Raw genomic sequence first — 19,801 nt, forward strand, 5'->3', positions numbered from 1 at the left:
ATCATATCCGTCAAATGTGTTGGGGGCTATATATAAAGGTTTGTCCCAAATACATACATTTAAATATCACTCGATCTGGACAAAATTTGATAGACTTCTACAAAATCTATAGACTCAAAATTTGAGTCGGCTAATGCACTAGGGTGGAACACAATGTTAGTAAAAAAACAAGTAAGGAAAGTCTAAAGTCGGGCGGGCCGACTATTTTATACCCTTCACCACTTTGTAAGTCCACATTTTCGATACCATATCACATCCGTCCAATGTGTTGGATGCTATATGAATCCATACACATATATTCTGTATATCTGAGCAGATCTGTACAGAGTTCTGCAATACTTATAGATTTTACATTTAAGTCGGCTAATGCGCTGAGGTGGAACACAATGTTAGTAAAAAAATATAGGAAACATTTAAATATGAAACAATTTTGAGGCAACTTCGCAAAAGTGTATTTATGAATTATTGGTCGATAGATGATAAGGATAAGGAAAATGTAGGTATTTCGGCCAGTTTTGCCTAAATAGGAAAAACATATATATGGAATCTATATCGAAATCTGAACCGATTGCAATCAAATTTCACATGCATAGTTACCATGTTGAATCTACTCCCTGTGCAAAATTTCACGTAAATCGGATAACAACTTTGACCTCTGTGGTCATATGACGGAAAATCTGGCGAAAGATATATATGGGAGCTATATCAAAATCTGAACCGATTTCAACCACAATAAACACGCATATGCAGAACCTTAATTCTACTGCCTGTGCAAAGTTTCAAGTTCAATTCTACTCCCTCTGCAAAATTCCACGTAAATCAGAGTAGCACTTTTGCCTCTGTGGGCATATTAGTCCCAATCGGGCGAATGATATATATGGAAGCTATATCTAAATCTGAACCGACATCAAGTAAATTTTGCACAATTAACGATACTATAAAACGTACTCCTTGTGCAAAATTTCAAGCAATTCAGGGCAAAATGGATTTTGAGGTCATATAAATCCAAATCGGACGAAAGATATATATGGAAGCTATATTTAAATCGGAACCGATTTTAGCCAAATTAAGCACAATTAACTATACTATTAAACGTACTCGTTGTGCAAAATTTGAAGCAAATCAGGGCAAAACTCTCGCTTTTGGGGCCATATAAGTCCAAATCAGACGAAAGATATATATGGGAGCTATATATAAATCTGAACCGATTAAGCTGATATATATATATATATATATATATATATATATATATATATATATATATATATATATATATATATATATATATATATATATATATATATATATATATATATATATATATATATATATATATATATATATATATATATATATATATATATATATATATATATATATATATATATATAAGATACCGTAAGCAGAATCCCTTGGCAAGCTCCAAACAAATAAAAGACGAGTTAGGGGTAAAAGCTAGCGTACAAACAATTCGAAGATGCTTGTGCGAAAATAATTTAGCTGCCCATAGTACAGTACAGAAATGGAGGAATATTTTATGAACGGATGAGTCAAAAATAGTGCTTTATGGTGGAAAGGGATCCCGTCAATATGTTTGGCGACCTCCAAACACTGAGTACAATCCCAATTTTACGACGTAAACTGTAAATCACGGTGGTGCTTCTATAATGATTTGGGCATACTTTTCGTATTACGGAGTAGGGCCTATATATTGGATCAAAAAGATCATAGATAGACACATTTATGTCCATATTATGCAGGAAGTAATTCTACCATATGCTAGATATAATATGCCATTGTTTTGGGTCTTCCAGAAGGACAACGACCCAAAACATTCTAGCAAAGTTGCGAAAAAGTGGTTTGAGGAAAACAAACTAAATATTTTTGAGTGGCCACCACAGTCGCCAGACCTCAATTCAATCGAGAATTTATGGTGGGATGTGAACAAGTCGGTTGCCCAGTATCAGCCAGCAAGCATATCTCAACTCTGGGAAGCAGTAAGAGATGCATGGAGGTCAATTCCTGACAAAATATATATATATATATATATATATATATATATATATATATATATATATATATATATATATATATATATATGTATTTGTAATCTACAAAAATTTTATTGCAAGAGAAAAGATTGTCAAAATTTAATTTATATAGAAATTTGCGTCAACCGACTTCTTCCCAAATTCATTCTGAGCCAAAACACATACTACTGCAAAATTTGAAGTCGATTGGACTAAAACTGCGACCTAGACTTTGATTACAAAAATGTGTTCACGGACAGACGGACATGGCTATATCGACTCAGGAGCCCACCCTAAGCATTTTTGCCAAAGACACTATATGTCTATCTCGGCTCCTTCTGCGTGTTGCAAACATATGCACTAACTTATAATACCCTGTTCCACAGTGTGGCGCAGGGTATAAATATGGGAAACATTTAAAGCCGAAGCAATTATTAGGCAACTTTGCTAAAGGGTATTTATGATTTATCGGTCGATAGCTATGTATTAAATGTATAGGAAAATTTAAGTCATTCTTACAAATTCTACCAAATTCAGCATATTTTCAATTGCACTTCTTGTGCAAAATTTAAAGTAAATCAGGCTGAAATTCTGCTTTCTGGGACCATATTAGTAGATATCGGGCGAAAGATATATATGGGAGCTATATCTAAAATTAAACCGATTTCTTCCAAAATCAATAGGGTTCTATTCTGACCCAAATTAGGAACATGTGCCAAATTTGAAGGCGATTGGACTTAAATTGCGACCTAGTCTTTGATTACAAAAATGTGTTCATAGACAGGCGGACAGACGGACATGGCTAGATCGACTCAGGGGCCGGCCCTGAGCAATATTGCTAAAGACACCATATGTCTAACAGGTTGGCTGATAAGTCCCTGGTCTAACAAAGAACAACACACTCTTTTTTACTATTCAACATAGTTCCCTTCAAGAGCGATACAACGACCTTCCAATTTTTTGATACCAGTTTGGTAGTACTCCTTCGGTTTTGCCTCAAAATAGGCCTCAGTTTCGGCGATCACCTCTTCATTGCAGCCAAATTTTTTCCTGCGAGCATCCTTTTGAAAAAGTCGCTGGTGGCCAGATCTGGAGAATACGGAGGGTGGGGAAGCAATTCGAATCCCACTTCATGAATTTTTGCCATCGTTCTCAATGACTTGTGACACGGTGCGTTGTCTTGGTGGAACAACACTTTTTTCTTCTTCATATGGGGCCGTTTTGCCGCGATTTCGACCTTCTCTTTGTGCAAAATAGTCATGGTGGCCATATGCCCGGAATTATATCTCAATATTAAATGACAAGAAATTATCTACCAAATAAACAATTTTTTGGCCATTTCATTATTTGCCTGTGTTTTAATTAAATTTCAAATCAGCAAGCTCTTTATTATATACGAACGATATAGGGGAACCCATTACGTGTTTACAAGAAAAATTATTGTATGTTTTTAAGATTCGACCCTTTCGACCTTTTAGTCTTGGACTTGTTTTCAGTGTTGATTTGAGATGTGAAAAAACAAACAAAATTAAATTAAAATCTTTTCAAAAAATATAGATCGTTTTATTAAACTATTGTAAATCGCTTAAGTATTTCTGTTAAACCTATAAAGTTTCCTTAAATTGTAGTATTTCAAATCATATAAGTTATTTAAATTCTATTGTTTACTTAACATTAATTCTTCGAAATGTGTGGTAACACTTTTTAATTTATTTCATTTATATAATTATGACAAATTAGTTATGGGTTATCCTATTAGGTATCAATTAAATTTATTTAATGCCTAAATTTAGTTTGAGCTTTAGCCTGTTGTTACATAGAAATTTATATCTTAATTTAAATTACTTATAGATAAAAAGTGATTGATGTTCGTTTTTAATGTCTTTTCCAAATGGGATTGTGCGATTGAATCAGGAATGTTGTCGTTTACAATGACTGTTGATGGTTCTAATGTGTAAGATGTAAATATTTTTCTTTTTATTATTAGTCATAATCAATTATGATTAAATATGAACGTGTTATGTGATAATATATCTGTGACCTTTTTTGTACCCACCACCATAGAATGGGGGGTATATTAATTTTGTTATTCCGTTTGTAACACATGTAAATATTGCTCTAAGATCCCATAAAGTATATATATTCTGGATCGCGGTGAAATTCTGAGTCGATCTAAGCATTTCCGTCCGTTCGTCTATTCAAATCACGAAGAAACTTGGCACAAGTATTTGTTATTGATGTAGGTCGGATGGTATTGCAAACGGACCCCCTGATTTGGCTTGCGGAGCCTCTAAGAGAAGCATATTTCATCCGATCTGGCTGGAATTTGGTATATGGTTTTAGAATATGGATTCTAACAAACACGTAAAAATTGGTCCAAAGCGGCCCATAATTATATATAGCCCCCATATAAACCGATCCCCACATTTGGCTTGCGGAGCTTCAAAGGGAAGCAAATTTTTTCCGATCCGGCTGAAATACATGGTGTTGGTATATGGTTTCCAACAACTAAGCAAAAATTAGTCCATATCGGTTCATAATTGCATATTGCCCCCATATAAACCGATCCCCAGATTTGGCTTAGGGAGCCTCTAAGAGAAGCATATTTCATCCGATCTGGTTGGAATTTGGTATATGGTGTTATATACCAAATTCCAGCCAGATATAAACCGATCCCCAGATTTGGCTTATGGAGCCTCTAAGAGAAGCGTATTTCATCCGATCTGGCTAGAATTTGGTATATGGTGTTAGAATATGGTTTCTAACAAACACGTAAAAATAGGTCCATATCGGCCCATAATTATATATAGCCATATAAACCGATTTTCCAATCCGGCTGAAATTTGGCAAAAATTGGTCCACATCCGTCCATAATGCTATATAGCCCCCATATAAACCGATCCCCACATTTGACCTCCGGAGCCTCTTGAAGGAGCAATATTCATCCGATCCGGTTGAAATTTGGTATGGTCGATAACAACCATACCAAAATTGGTCCGTATGGATCTCTATTATATTATAGCCCCCGAAATCACGATTGCCACTCGAGCCAAAAATAATCTACCAAAATTTTATTGCCATAGAAAATGTTGTCAAAATTTTATATTTCTATAGAAAAGATTGTCAAAATTTTATTTCTATAGAAAATTGTGTCAACATTTTATGTCTTTTTAGGAAATGTTGTTAAAATGCATTTTCTAAAGAAAATTTGCCAAAAATTTATTTCTATAGAAAATTTTGTCAGAATTTTATTTAGTTTGTCAAAATATTATTTCTATAGAAAATTTATGAAGCACTTCTTAGTTGGTTTAAGAAGCACTTCTTATTTTGCAAAATCTTCCAAAACATCAAGAATTCTAGCAATCAACCATACAGTAAACAAGTATATACAGCAGTAAGTTCGGCCGGGCCGAATCTTAAATACCCACCACCATGAACCAAATATTAGGGTTTCCTTTGAAATTTCAGGAGGGCTTGAGGACTTGAGGACACTTCCCGAAGATAAATTTAAAGATTTCACCTATGAGGACTATATCAGATTCTGGATTTATAAGAACCATTTTAGTTTGAGTTTTAGAGGAATCATTAACATCTCTTGTAAGTGTGCAAGAAAATTATAAAATAACGTCTTGATTTGAAATCTTAAATCTGTAGAAGTAAAATCTGGAAATTTTACATTGAATTTCAAGCAATTTTCATGATCAGAGCGCCTTCTACACCCTCAAGAAGTGAAGTCGGTCTATATGGAGGCATTACCAAATGGACCAATAAAAACTTAATCCGATACACGTTTTTGTGAGCCTAAAATACCAGAATATTTACAATTTCAGGCAAATCAGATAAAAACTACGGTTTCTAGAAACCCAAGGAGTTAAATCGGGAGATCGTTCTTATGGGGGCTATACTAAAATATGGACCGATACTCACCGTTTTCGGCACACCTCTTTATGACCCGAAAATACCTCTAGATTTCCAATTTCAGGCAAATAGGATAAAAACTTCGGATTTTAGAAGCCCAAGAAGTAAAATCGGGAAATATGGGGGCTATACCGAAATATGGACCGATACTCACCATTTTCGGCACACCTCTTTATGGCCCTAAAATACCTCTAGATTTCCAATTTCAGACAAATTGGATAAAAACTACGGTTTCTATAAGCCCAAGACCCCAAATCGGGAGGTCGTTTTATATGGGGACCATATCAAAACATGGACCAATACTCACAATTTTTGGCACACGTATTTGTGGTCCTACAATACCTTTAGATTTCCAATTTCAGGTAAATTGAATAAAAACTGCGGTTTCTATAAGCCCAAGAAGTAAAATCGGGAGATCGGTCTATATGGGGGCTATACCAAAATGTGGACCGATACTCATAATTTTTGGCACACGTATTTGTGGTCCTACAATACCTCTAGATTTCCAATTTTAGGTAAATTGAATAAAAACTGCGGTTTCTATAAGCCCAAGAAGTAAAATCGGGAGATCGGTCTATATGGGGGCTATACCAAAATATGGACCTATACTCATAATTTTTGGCACACGTATTTGTGGTCCTACAATACCTCTAGATTTCCAATTTCAGGTAAATTGAATAAAAACTGCGGTTTCTATAAGCCCAAGAAGTAAAATCAGGGGATCGGTCTATATGGGGGCTATACCAAAACATGGACCGATACTCACCATTTTTGGCACACCTCTTTATGGTCATAAAATACCTCTAGATTTCAAATTTCAGGCAAATTGGATAAAAACTACGATTTCTATAAGCCCAAGACCCCAAATCAGGAGGTCGGTTTATATGGGGACTATATCAAAACCTAGACCGATATAGCCCATCTTCGAACTTGACCTGCCTGCAGACAAAAGACGAGTTTGTGCAAAATTTGAGCACGATTGCTTCATTATTGAAGACTGTAGCGTGATTACAACAGACAGACAGACGGACAGACGGACATCGTTATATCGTCTTAGAATTTCTCCCTGATCAAGAATATATATACTTTATATAGTCGGAAATCGATATTTCGATGTGTTACAAACGGAATGACAAACTTATTATACCCCCGTCACCATTCTATGGTGGTGGGTATAAAAATTCGTCATTTTTGGTAGACTTGTGTTCATAATTGTATATAGCCCCCATATAAAGCGACCCCCATATTTCAATTCTGGCTCTATAATTACCGCTCAAAATTTCATATCGGTTCGTAATTATATCTTCCCTATATATACCGGTCAAGAACTGAATATATACGTATTTAATCGACCTTTCTTTTGTCTAATATATATCCCGCATGGACTAACTTACAATTTAGAAGATGATGTTAACAAGTTTTAAGATGCCTTGTCATCGACCGCAACCCGTCTTTAGTAAAATTTCTACGTAATCCATGGTGGAGGGTACATAAGATTCGGCCTGGCCGATATTACGGCCGTATATACTTGTTTGTTTTGTATTTAATTAAGGTTGATATTCGATTACTCGTAGGTCATTCGGATAAATTTAAGAAGCATCCAAAAGAGAAAGTTTGATTGTATGACGTTTTTTGTAAATATTATGTAATAGTACATATATTTTCATTATTGAAAAATATAAAATATTTCATTTATTATATAAGACATTTCATAAGTATTATTTATTATTATTTAAAAAGTAATTGATGTTCGTTCTTTTAATGTCTTTTCCAAAGGGACTTGTGCGATTGAATCAGGAATGTTGTCGTTTATAATGACTGTTAATGGTTTTAATTAGTAATTTTTTTTAAACATTTTGCATTGTTAATAATAATCACCCAGTAAAAAAAGCGTCGCCAAAAAAGTAATGCAAATATCCTTTTTGGATCCGGAAGTGGTGCAAAATTGACGCAGAAGCGATGAATTTAACATGGGCTTGTCATAGGACGGAAGTCCTCAATTTCAACAGACGTTGTACTGAATTTGCATCACTTCCTTAGGTGTGATCCCAATTCAATGTTTTTTTTTTTGTAGCTTAAAAAATTCTGTGATATTTTGTCAAATAAATAATTTTTATATTTTTTTTATAATTTTTAATGGATTCTAACGCTCGTCGGAAACGTTTGATCTGAAATATTTTCAAAAATTCACATTTTTTTCAGATTGGATTTAACATTTTTTCAACAAAATTTAAATGATTTGTACCATTTTATGAATTTTTAACCTATTTGTTAAAATTATCCATTATAAGTATGAAAAAATCAAGTTATAAAAAATTGAATTAAAAGAACTTCGTGGGTAATTAAAATAAAGAACATCATTGGGAGTGCATCTTCTGGAAGTGCTTTTAAAGTTGTGCCTTTGGAAGAACTTCCAAATTTTTTTGCTGGGCAGTTATGAGCATATATCTGTGACTTTTTTTCTTTTTGTTTTGTTTTTAATTAAGTCTGATATTCGATTACAGCTAGGTCATTGAGATATATGAATACAATTTTAAGAAGAATCCAAAAGAGAAAGAGTAAAAGGTTGATGGAATATATGACGTTTTTCATAAATATTATGTAATAAGTCCATATAGTTTCATTATTGAAAATAATGTATATTTAGTGTATTATATAAGACATTTCATAAGAATTATGTATGCATTCGTAGCCATTCAAAAGCAATTATTTTTAATTTTATGAAATTTTTGTTTATAATTTTTTTTTTTTAATTCCATTATTACAAAGTTTTTGTGAACACTATTCATAAAATAAATTCATTATTTCTTGTGCATAATTAATATATGTATATCAATGAATGTACATGTGTACAATAATAACCTTGTATTATAATAATTTCTCTTAGTTTCCTGTGTTTTGTTTTTCTTTGATTCCAATGATGGTTATTCAGTCTCAAGGAGGATACAAATTTTCCTTAACATTTTTCTATGAGATATTTTATACTTTAATCTCTAGATTAGCATATAATTATAAATTATGAAGTAAATAACTTAATTATTATCAATATGACTTTTTGAATTTAAAAGATAAATAAAATAAATTCAAGACTGTAGAAATAAAAACGGAATGTGGTCAATAGTTTCCTATCTCAAAATTGTTTGCCTTAAATATTCTTTGATAAACTTTTCCATTATATACATTCATATAAATTTTACGAAAAGTAGTTAAGCATATTTTAAGGATAACTCTGCCTTCGTTTAGTCTCTTGCCTTTCTCTGAATTTAAAAACAAAAAATTATATATGTACCACAAACAAAAGGAAATAAGCAGTTAGGGGAACTAAACCACAAGACTGTTTTTCTAAAAATAAAATTTTTTCAACAGAGAAAGCAAGAAACCTATCGTCATGTACACTCGAGGAAAAAATAATTTGCTCCGAAATGAAATTTTTTTATAAAGAATGTTAATTGAGTCTTTAATGCATAGTCTGTTTTTATATATAACTGCATACTGAAACACGAGTTTTCTATTTTGAAGAGCGAAAAAATATCTTTTGAGCTAAAATATCTTGTTTAAAGGGAAATAAAAAAACAAGTGAGTAAAGTAGAAAGTCGGGCGGGGCCGACTCTCTCATACCCTAAACCACCCTTACTGAATTAGTAATCATAAGCATTTGTGGGGTAACATTGATATAGGTCTGGGAGATAAACCGCAGTTGCATATTTAAGAAAATTAAGGGGTACATGTCTACGGGTGTTTTGTGTCAATCTGACTATAGCTCATAGTCAGTGTTGCCAGGGAAAATGTTCGGCTTACACTACAAGGACAAAAAAAAGTTCCCAAACAATTTTCCCTACAATATTTTCCGTTAAATTTAAATAAATTTTACAAATCAAAAATGGTTCCAAGTACTTTATTATCTTAAAACATGAAAATGCAACGTAAATATATAACCCAGAACATAAATTTGTATTACCAACACGGTTGCCATAGTTGGTAGAATTCTACCAAAAATAGTAGTTTTTTAATCTCTGTAGAAATAAAAATTTGGAAAAAGTTTCTATAAACAATTTTTTTTGCGAAATTTTTCTATAGAAATAAAATTTTGATAATAAATTCTATAGAAATAAAATTTTAAGAAAAAATTCCATAGAAATAAAATTTTGAGAAAATTTTTTAGAGAAATAACATTTTGAAAAAAATTTCTATAGAAATACAATTTTGACATAATTTTCTATAGAAATAAAATGTTGACAAAATTTTCTACACGAATAAAGTTTTGACATAAATTTCTATAGAAATATTTGTTTGGTAGATTTGTGGTAATCTTCAAATTTTGTTAGATTTTTTTTGGGCACGAGTGGTAACCACACATTGTTAAAGATCAAGCCTTGCCAGCTTCTAATTTCCTCCTCTAGAGCCACCAAAATGTAAAAATTGTGTTGGGTGAAAACATCTTTGTGGCCCTTCGCCCCTACAAGACGCTAACTATTAGAAAAAAAACCTACATATAGGGAATTTCCCCTACTTCTAGCAACACTGGCTGTAGTTGATATTGCACCTACGGAGTTAGTATGCCACTAATATTGAGCCCATTATTAAATAAATAAGAGTTTTATGGCCAAATTTGGGAATTTCGAGCTATGCATATATATGGAAACTATATCTAAATCTGAACCAATTTGCATAATATTTTGCGGGTTTGATTAATACTAACTAAGGTTACTTTGTGCAAAATTTGAGTAAGATCAGTTAAGAAATGAGGCCTCTATGGTCCAACATAAGTTTAATAGGGGCGAATTTTTCAAAATCGGGCGATACATATATGGGAGCTATAACTATATCTGAACCGATTTCGATGAAATTTTGCACATACCGTTAGTACTATAGAGGACTGGATCTATCCAACTTTGGGTAAGATCGGTTAATAAATAAGGGTTCTATGGCCAAATTTATGAAAATCGGGGTATACATATATATATGGGAGCTATATCTAAATCTGAACCGACTTCGATGATTTTTTGCACGTATAGTAAGTGCTATAGAAGATTACATTTAGCCAACTTTGAATAAGATCGGTTGATAACTAAAAGCTTTATGGCCAAATTTAGAAAAATCGGGCGGAACATATATATAGGAGCTATAGCGAAATCAGAACCGATTTCGATGATTTTTTGCACATATAGTTAGTGCTATAGAATATTACATTTAGCCAACTTTTAGTAAGATCGGTTGATAAATAAAGGTTTCGTGGCCAAATTTAGGAAAATCGGGCGATACATATCTATGAGAGCTATACCTAAATCTGAACCGATTTCGATGAAATTTTGCAGATTGGAAGGGCGATGAAAAAGATTACTTTTTGCCATATTTGGTGACGATCCGTTTGAAAATAAGCGCTACGAGACCTCATTTGTCGAAATCGGGCGATACATATATATGGGAACTATATCTAAAATTGATCCAAATTCAATAGCGTTCGTGCTTGTGCCCAAAAAACGCCCTGTGCCAAATTTCATCCAAATCGGTTAATAATTGCTACCGGAATCCTGTGAACAACAAATACATGGACAGACGGACAGATGGACGGACGGACACCAAGCGCTAGATCGATTCAGGAGGTGATTCTGAGTCGATCGGTATATATTTTATGGGGTCTAAAATCAATATTTCTGGTTGCCACATTTTTTGGCCGATCAAACTTATTATACCCTGACCACTATGTGGTTTAGGGTATAAAAATTGGCACTGGTGAGATTTGAACCTGTGTTCTTTATTTTTTCATTCATATCCTAGCAAAACAAGTAAGGAAAGTCTAAAGTCGGGCGGGGACGACTATATTATATCCTTCACCACTTTGTAAGTCCACATTTTCGATACCATATCAAATCCGTCCATGTGTTGGATGCTATATGAATCCATACACATATATTCTGTATATCTGAGCAGATCTGCACAGATCTGCACAGAGTTCTACAATACTTATAGATTTTACATTTAAGTCGGTTAATGCGCTGAGGTGGAACACAATGTTAGTAAAAAATATAGGAAACATTTAAATATGAACCAATTTTGAGGCAACTTCGCAAAGGTGTATTTCTGATTTATCGGTCGATAGATGTGTAATAGAGTAGTAGGAAAATTTTAGTCACTTCGATAAGTTTTCGACTTAGCAGTGGCGATTTGATAAGGACCTCTGTGGTTATATGACCGAAAATCGGGCGAAAGATATATATGGGAGCTATATCAAAATCTGAACCGATTTCAACCAAAATAAACACGCATATGCAGAACCTTAATTCTACTGCCTGTGCAAAGTTTCAAGATAAATTCTACTCCCTCTGCAAAATTTCACGTAAATCAGAGTAGCACTTTTGCCTCTGTGGGCATATTAGTCCAAATCGGGCGAATGATATATATGGGAGCTATATCTAAATCTGAACTGACTTCAACTAAATTTTGCACAATTAACGTACTATAAAACGTACTCCTTGTGCAAAATTTCAAGCAACTCAGGGCAAAACTCTGGCTTTTGAGGCCATATAAATCTAAATCGGACGAAAGATATATATGGGAGCTATATCTAAATCGGAACCGATTTTAACCAAATTAAGCACACTTAACGATACCATTAAACGTACTTGTTGTGGAAAATTTGAAGCAAATCAGGGCAAAACTCTGGCTTTTGGGGTCATATAAGTCCAAATCGGTCGAAAGATATATATGGGAGCTATATCTAAATCTGAACCGATTTCAACTAAATTTGTCACAATTAACGATACTATTCAACGTACTCGTTGTGCAAAATTTGACCTGTACTTTGTGCACAAAATTACATATACAGACAGACGGACGGACAGACAGACAGGCAGACAGACGGACATCGCTAAATCGACTCAGAATTTAATTCTAAGCCGATCGGTATACTAAAAGATGGGTCTAAGACAATTATTTCTTGGCGTTACATACAAATGCACAAACTTATTATACCCTGTACCACAGTAGTGGTGAAGGGTATAAAAAGCGTCGCCAAAAAAGTAATGAAAATGTTCTTTTTGGATCCGGAAGTTGTACCAAATTGACGCAGAAGCGATGAATATAACATGGGCTTGTCATAGGTCGGAAGTCCTCCATTTCAACAGCCGTTGCACTGAATTTGCATCACTTCTTTAGGTGTGATCCGAATTCAATGTTTTGGATTTAAATTAAAAAATTCTGTGATATTTTGTCAAATAAATAATTTTTATAATTTTCTATAATTTTTAATGGATTCTAACGCTTGTCGGAAACGTTTGACCTCAAATATTTTCAAAAATTCACAATTTTTTCAGATTGGATTTAGCATTTTTCTCGACAAAATTTAAATGATTTGTACCATTTTATGAATTCTTACTATATTTTTAACCCATTTGCAACAAAACAATTTAAAGTTATCCATAAAAAGTATGAAAAAACCAAGTTATAAAAAATTGAATTAAAAGAACTTCCTGGGTAGTTAAAATAAAGAACATCATTGGAAGTGCTTCTTCTGGAAATGTTTTTAAAGTTGTGCCTTTGGAAGAACTTCCAATTTCTTTTGGTGGGATGTTGTGCATTGGTGTCCTATTACGATCATATCACAAACATTTGAATTGATGTTTCGACGCTTTGCGTTCAATGGCGTTTTTGGCTGAGTGTGCTAAGACGTTCTGTTTTGGTGTAAAATTTTGCTCACCCTCACGCACACTCACGACGGAGAAATCTTATTCACGCACACTCACGCACGAAAATCGTTTAAATGTCGCGACTCACGAAAAATATCATGACTCACGAAAAATGTCGTGACTAACAAATAATTTTATGAGTAATTAACCTACAGAACCTGACTGAAATCATGAGTATGATTAAAATCGAGAGCGTTATAAAACTCTTAACACTTAGGATATCACAAGAATTATAAATGAATTCAACTCCTAAGCATTTTATGTTCGTAAGCTGGATTATCTTCGTGATCGTGTTTTTCCTAAATTCGTTACTCACGCACGCTCACGAAGATATTATTTTCGTGAATCACGCTCACGCACGACATTTGGTTGGTTAATCACGCACACTCACGCCGTTGCCCTCAGCGTGACTCACGACTCACGCGTGAGTAACGAAAATTTTCGTGAGTCACGACACTTTCGTGTCACGTGCACACTAGATAGGGTCACGGCCTAAAGGAAAAAAAGTTGATGCGGTCACCCCCTAGTTTTGTAGCATATTCGAAGACAATTTCAGAACACCAAAACTTTTTTTCCGTGCACCCTACGTCCCCCCAAAATACAATTTATTGTGCTGTGTCGTCATTGGAAGTCCGATCGAAAAGAAACGCATATCGTTGTTCGTGGTTGACCAGGGGCTATATTTCGTGCATTGGTCAGTTTTGACTCCGACGTCAAATTTGATTTTTAATTTTTTAATTCGCTTCGTATACTAACGACGAGTATGTATACAAAGGCAGAGATGGTCTGTATCAAACATTTTAAGGTTTGCGACTGTCGCAAAGTTGTAAACGTCGTAAACGTCACATACACGTCGTAAATGTAGAAAAAGTAGCAAACGTCGCAAACTCCACACTGAAAAAAAAGCATACTCGGTTCCAAAGATTTTGTCTTTACTTTAAAAAATTTGGTATTGATTCCGAGCCAAAGAAGCGGAGAATACAAGTAAGGATACTTTTAAGACACAATTCTCTTTTAAATTTAGGTTTTGTGTACTTGCTTCTAGGAAGCAAATTTTAATTTTTCGCTTTCTCAACTTTTTTCTTCATATGCTATCAAAGTCCTTTAAAAACGAGTTAACGGCAACTTTATTTTCCAAATTAGGACTCGACTTCCAGTAGAAATTATGATATGTTTGAAGTAAAAAATTTCTTTAAAATAAAGTTTTGAAAAACATGTCCTATATTTGAACGATTTTTTGCTTTGTAGTCAAGAAGCAAAAAGACAACAAATTTAAAGACAATTTCATTAAATTTAAAGAATTTTTCTGAATTATTAAAGTCAAGCTGACCTTAGCCTATAAATTTTTTCTTTCATGTTAAGATACCCATTTTTAAGTCAAATCACTTAATTAGAAGGACAATACGACTTCATTGAAAAGTTTATCGACTTTTGGACAAGGAAAATATTTTTATTTTGGAGAAATGCGTCTTCTATGCTAAGCAAAATTTGTATTCGTATTTCAAAGACATGAAATCTTTGACCTCACGACAATATTTTTTTCAGTGCTAATACTTCAGACCCTTCAGATAGGTAGCGAATGATATCCAAAATTATGATATATGCGAAGAAGTTTCAATTCTCAGGAATGTTCATAAGATTTTTAGCGATTTTAACAAACTTGAGAATATAGTTATTTCAATTGGAATCTCGAAGCCAAAATTACTATAAACTACTCGATGGTGCAGTAAACGTGACGGTCGGTACTCGCTCATAGTTAACCTTTCACAAATTACTGCAGAAACTGGAAGGAAGGAAAACTACTTAAGTTTTTGGCTTATTAGAGCCAATTTCCATACTAATTAAAATTTTTCAAAATAGTAGCTAGTCATTAGTTGATACAGCTAAAGCTTGGACCACGAAAACCAAGAATAGTTTGAAGTTGTGAATGAGAGATGTAAATCTAGTAGAGTTTTGAATAAATACAATATAAAACATTTTTTGCATACCTTCTATCGGGGAGCCCAACTAAATTAAATTAAAAAATATTCACAATTTCTTTAATTCCAAATGAGGTTTTCTACACTAGGTTTACGACTTTTGCGACATACGTATTAAAAAAATTAAAAATCAAATTTGACGTCGGAGTCAAAAATGACCAATGCACGAAATATAGCCCCTGATCAACCACGAACAACGATATGCGTTTCTTTTTGATCGGACTTCAAATGTCGACACAGCACAATAAATTGTATTTCGGGGGGTCGTAGGGTGCACGGAAAAAAAGTTTTGGTGTTCTGAAATTGTCTTCGAATATGCTATAAAACTGGGGGGTGACCGTATCAACTTTTTTTCGTGACCCTATCTACACTGAAAAATATTGTCGTGAGGTCAAAGATTTCATGTCTTTAAAATAAGAATACAAATTTTGCTTAGCATAGAAGACGCATTTCTCTAAAATAAAGTTATTTTCCTTGTCGACATGTCGATAAACATTTCAATGAAGTCGTATTGTTCTTATAATTAAGTGATTTGACTTAAAAATGGGTATCTTAACATTAAAGAAAAAATTTATAGGCTAAGGCCAACTTGACTTTAATAATTCAGAAAAATTCTTTAAATTTAATGAAATTGTCTTTAAATTTGTTGTCTTTTTGCATCTTGACTACAAAGCAAAAAATCGTCGAAATATAGGACATGTTTTTCAAAACTTTATTTTAAAGAAGTTTTTTACTTCAAACGTAGCATAATTTCTACTGGAAGTCGAGTCCTAATTTGGAAAATAAAGTTGCCGTTAACTCGTTTTTAAAGGACTTTGATAGCATATGAAGAAAAAAAAGCTGAGAAAGCGAAAAATTAAAATTTGCTTCCTAGAAGCAAGTACACAAAACCTAAATTTAAAAGAGAATTGTGTCTTAAAAGTATCCTTACTTGTATTCTCCGCTTCTTTGGCTCGGAATCAATACCAAATTTTTTAAAGTAAAGACAAAATCTTTGGAACCGAGTATGCTTTTTTTTCAGTGCATATGCAAAATAATTTATTGACAGTTTATCAAAGGAATTTCTATGGTAAAATTAGGCTTGAAGTTTTCTATAACTTTTCTGTATATGGGTGTTAGAATATAAAAAGTGTATTGAAAATATTGATAAAAATAAAAAATGATTTTGTCAAAAATATTGTTTTGTTTTAGTTTTATAAATTTCTTCATCTAAATGAACTTCCAAGGCACAACTTCTAAAGCAGTTGAAAAGATCCGAAAACGATCCTATGACAAGACCATGTACAATTCATTGGAGATGATCCAAGTTTGCACTACTTCGGGATCACAAGTTTGGGATCCGAACAACTTTTTTGGAAGCTCGTTATTTATTGGGTAATTGCAACATGACACAAATATGTCTTTAATATTATTTCCTATAGAAGAAAATTTTCTAATTTCAGAAATTTGTCAACGCAGTTTAAGTAACCCAGCAAAAAAAAATTAGGAAGTTCTTCCAAAGGCACAACATTAAAAGCACTTCCAGAAGATGCAATTAATAAAATTGTACAAATTATTTAAATGTTGACGAAAGATAATGCTAAATCCAATAAAGAAATATTGAGAATTTTCAAAATATGTTAGGTAAAACGTTTCAGGCAAGTGTTAGAATGCATTAAAAATCATAAAAAAAAGTATAAAAAGTATTTATTTGGCAAAATATGACAAAATTTTTTAATTCACACCCAAAACACTGAATTCGAATCACACCATAAGAAGTGATGCGAATTCAGTGCAATGACTGTTGAAATTGTGGACATCCTTCCTATGACAATCCCATGTTAATTTCATCGCTTCTGCGCCAAATTTGTACTACTTCCTGATTCAAAAAGAACATTTTCACTACTTTTTTGGCGACGCTTTTTTTTTGCTGGTTATACTTTACTTTACACATTTTAGGAAAATATGATCTATTTTCAAATTTAGTAATATTATATACTTCATTTGTATAAAATCTTTTTTTTTCACATTTTTAATTTACTCCATTATAGTAAGCATAAAATTATTCAAATTAAATAAACAATTTCTCACATTTTGCAAAATTTAACTACGCAAAACTAATTTTCAGGAACTAAAACGAAGTTAAATAGACTATAAAAAATCGCAAACTTTTTGCTAAGGGTAAAATTTCATTGCGGAGATAAGCATTTTTTCTTTATGTGTACAAAATTCTATAGCCTATAAGTATTGATTATTTTTTATAAATGGCATAATAGACCTTTGTTAAAAAAAATACAGTTTAAAACTAATGAGACTCGAAAAATGTATAAAAATCGCTGGTCTTCGACATTACTCGTAAAGGGTTAAGAATAAACAAAACGAATTTTGGACAAGATTAGTAAGGCTTTTCTCTAATCTATTTTATTTACCCCAAAAGAATTTGGTTTTGAAACAAAATACAAAAGCAATTATTTCAAAAATTATTTCTTACAAAAAAAGATTATAGAGTATGGAAAATTGTATCTTAAAAAAAAATTGTAAATATATAAATTAAGTACTTAAACTACATACATTGTTAGCTAAAAAATTATGGCCATATTTTTCTGTTTCCTAAAATAAATCTCATTAATAAATTTCGAATGTTGTAGTTTTTCTCTTAAATACAAATATTACAAAATAATGAAATACCAACTACAAAAAAAGCTTAAAATTATAATTTCAAAATACTTTAACGTACACTGAAAAAAAAAAAAATATTGTAGTGAGACCAAAGATTTCATGTCTTTAAAATACGAATGCGTTTTTTGCTTAGCATAGAAGACGCATTTCTCTGATATAAAGTTTTTTTCCTTGCCCGAAATATGACGAACTTTTCTATAAAGTAGTTTTTTTCTTTATAATTAAGTGGTTCAAATTAAAAATGGGTATTTCAAAATGGAAGAAAATTTTGTTTGACTAAGGTCATCTTGTCTTTAATAATTGTGAAAAATTCTTCAAAATTTAAAAATTTTTTTTTAAATTTGTTGTATTTTTGCATCTTGACAACAAAGCAAAAATGCGTTTAATAGGAGACTTTTTCAACGCTTTATTTTAAAGACGATTTTTACTTGAGACATAGCATAATTTCTACTTGAAGTCGAGTCTGAATTTGAAAATTTAAGTTGTCGTTAACACGATTTTTAAATGACTTTAATTGCACTCGAAGAAAAAAACAGAAAACCGAATAAATTAAAATTTGCTGCCTAGAATCAACTACGTATAACTTAAATTTAAAAGACCATTCTGTCTTAAAAGTATCCTTACTTCAATTCTCCGCTTCTTTGGCTCGGTATCAATACCAAAATCATTAGTGTAAAGACAAAATCTTTGGACTCGGGCACATGCTTTTTTTTTCAGTGTATATTCTTGGCATTGGGATTTTACCTAAAATGTAGTTACTTTTCCCAAACGCATACCAAGTAATTTGCGCCGTTTTTTAGCACTTAGCTTAGTCCAAATCGTACTGCTACCCTCTACGAGTAGAAATTCATCGCATAAATCCTCACTAAAATACTGTTGCTCATCTGGAAACTTTTCAGAACGAGAGTCACCGGAAACGAAGCCACTTTCAGGACGTGATAATGATGTGGTATTGTTCCAGGGTAATTGTTGAAACCAACGAGCTACTTTGGCTGTCGAGGAAAGCTGAAATGAACAAAAAAGGAAGATAGATAATTTTGTGATATTTATTTGGTAAAAGAAAAGAATAGGGTGTTTTCATATGTTACGTTTCGGTGTAAAAACAAAATATTTTTATCTTAATCGATTGTCATATATAATACGACTTTTGCTGTAAAAATTTGTGGAGATTGGACTAATATCGAGTCTGTCGTAAACTGAACTTAGGGAATTTGTTGTAGCCATACGAGGCTATAAATTTAATATTAGAAAGTATATTTGATGGGAGATAACATGGACCGATATATAAAAATATTAGCACAGCTTTTTAAAATTGTTATACCCTCCACCATAGGATGGGGGGTATATTAACTTTGCCATTCCGTTTGTAAAACATCTATAATATTGCACTAAGACCCCATAAAGTAAATATATATATTCTGGGTCGTGATGAAATTCTGAGTCGATCTAAGTGTGTCCGTCCGTTGAAATGTAAGTAGTTGTTATTGATGTAGATCGGGTGGTATAGCAAATGGGCCATATCGGTTCACTG

General features: G+C 32.7%; 1 protein-coding gene across 2 annotated transcripts in view; it reads right to left on the reverse strand.

Annotated features, from left to right (window-relative positions):
• Positions 1–17,775: 17,775 nt before the first annotated feature.
• LOC142237265 (capon-like protein) overlaps positions 17,776–19,801 on the reverse strand; it is a 795,171-nt gene continuing 793,145 nt past the window's right edge. The window contains exon 7 of one of the 2 annotated variants that reach the window (XM_075308678.1): positions 17,776–19,275. In XM_075308678.1, the coding sequence (XP_075164793.1) occupies positions 19,015–19,275 (261 nt within the window). In that variant the 3' untranslated portion in view covers positions 17,776–19,014. The remainder of the gene's footprint in view (positions 19,276–19,801) is intronic. The other variant, XM_075308681.1, reaches the window with a different exon arrangement.

The sequence above is a fragment of the Haematobia irritans genome, chromosome 4 (assembly GCF_050003625.1).
Source record: "Haematobia irritans isolate KBUSLIRL chromosome 4, ASM5000362v1, whole genome shotgun sequence".
Taxonomy (NCBI): domain Eukaryota; kingdom Metazoa; phylum Arthropoda; class Insecta; order Diptera; family Muscidae; genus Haematobia; species Haematobia irritans.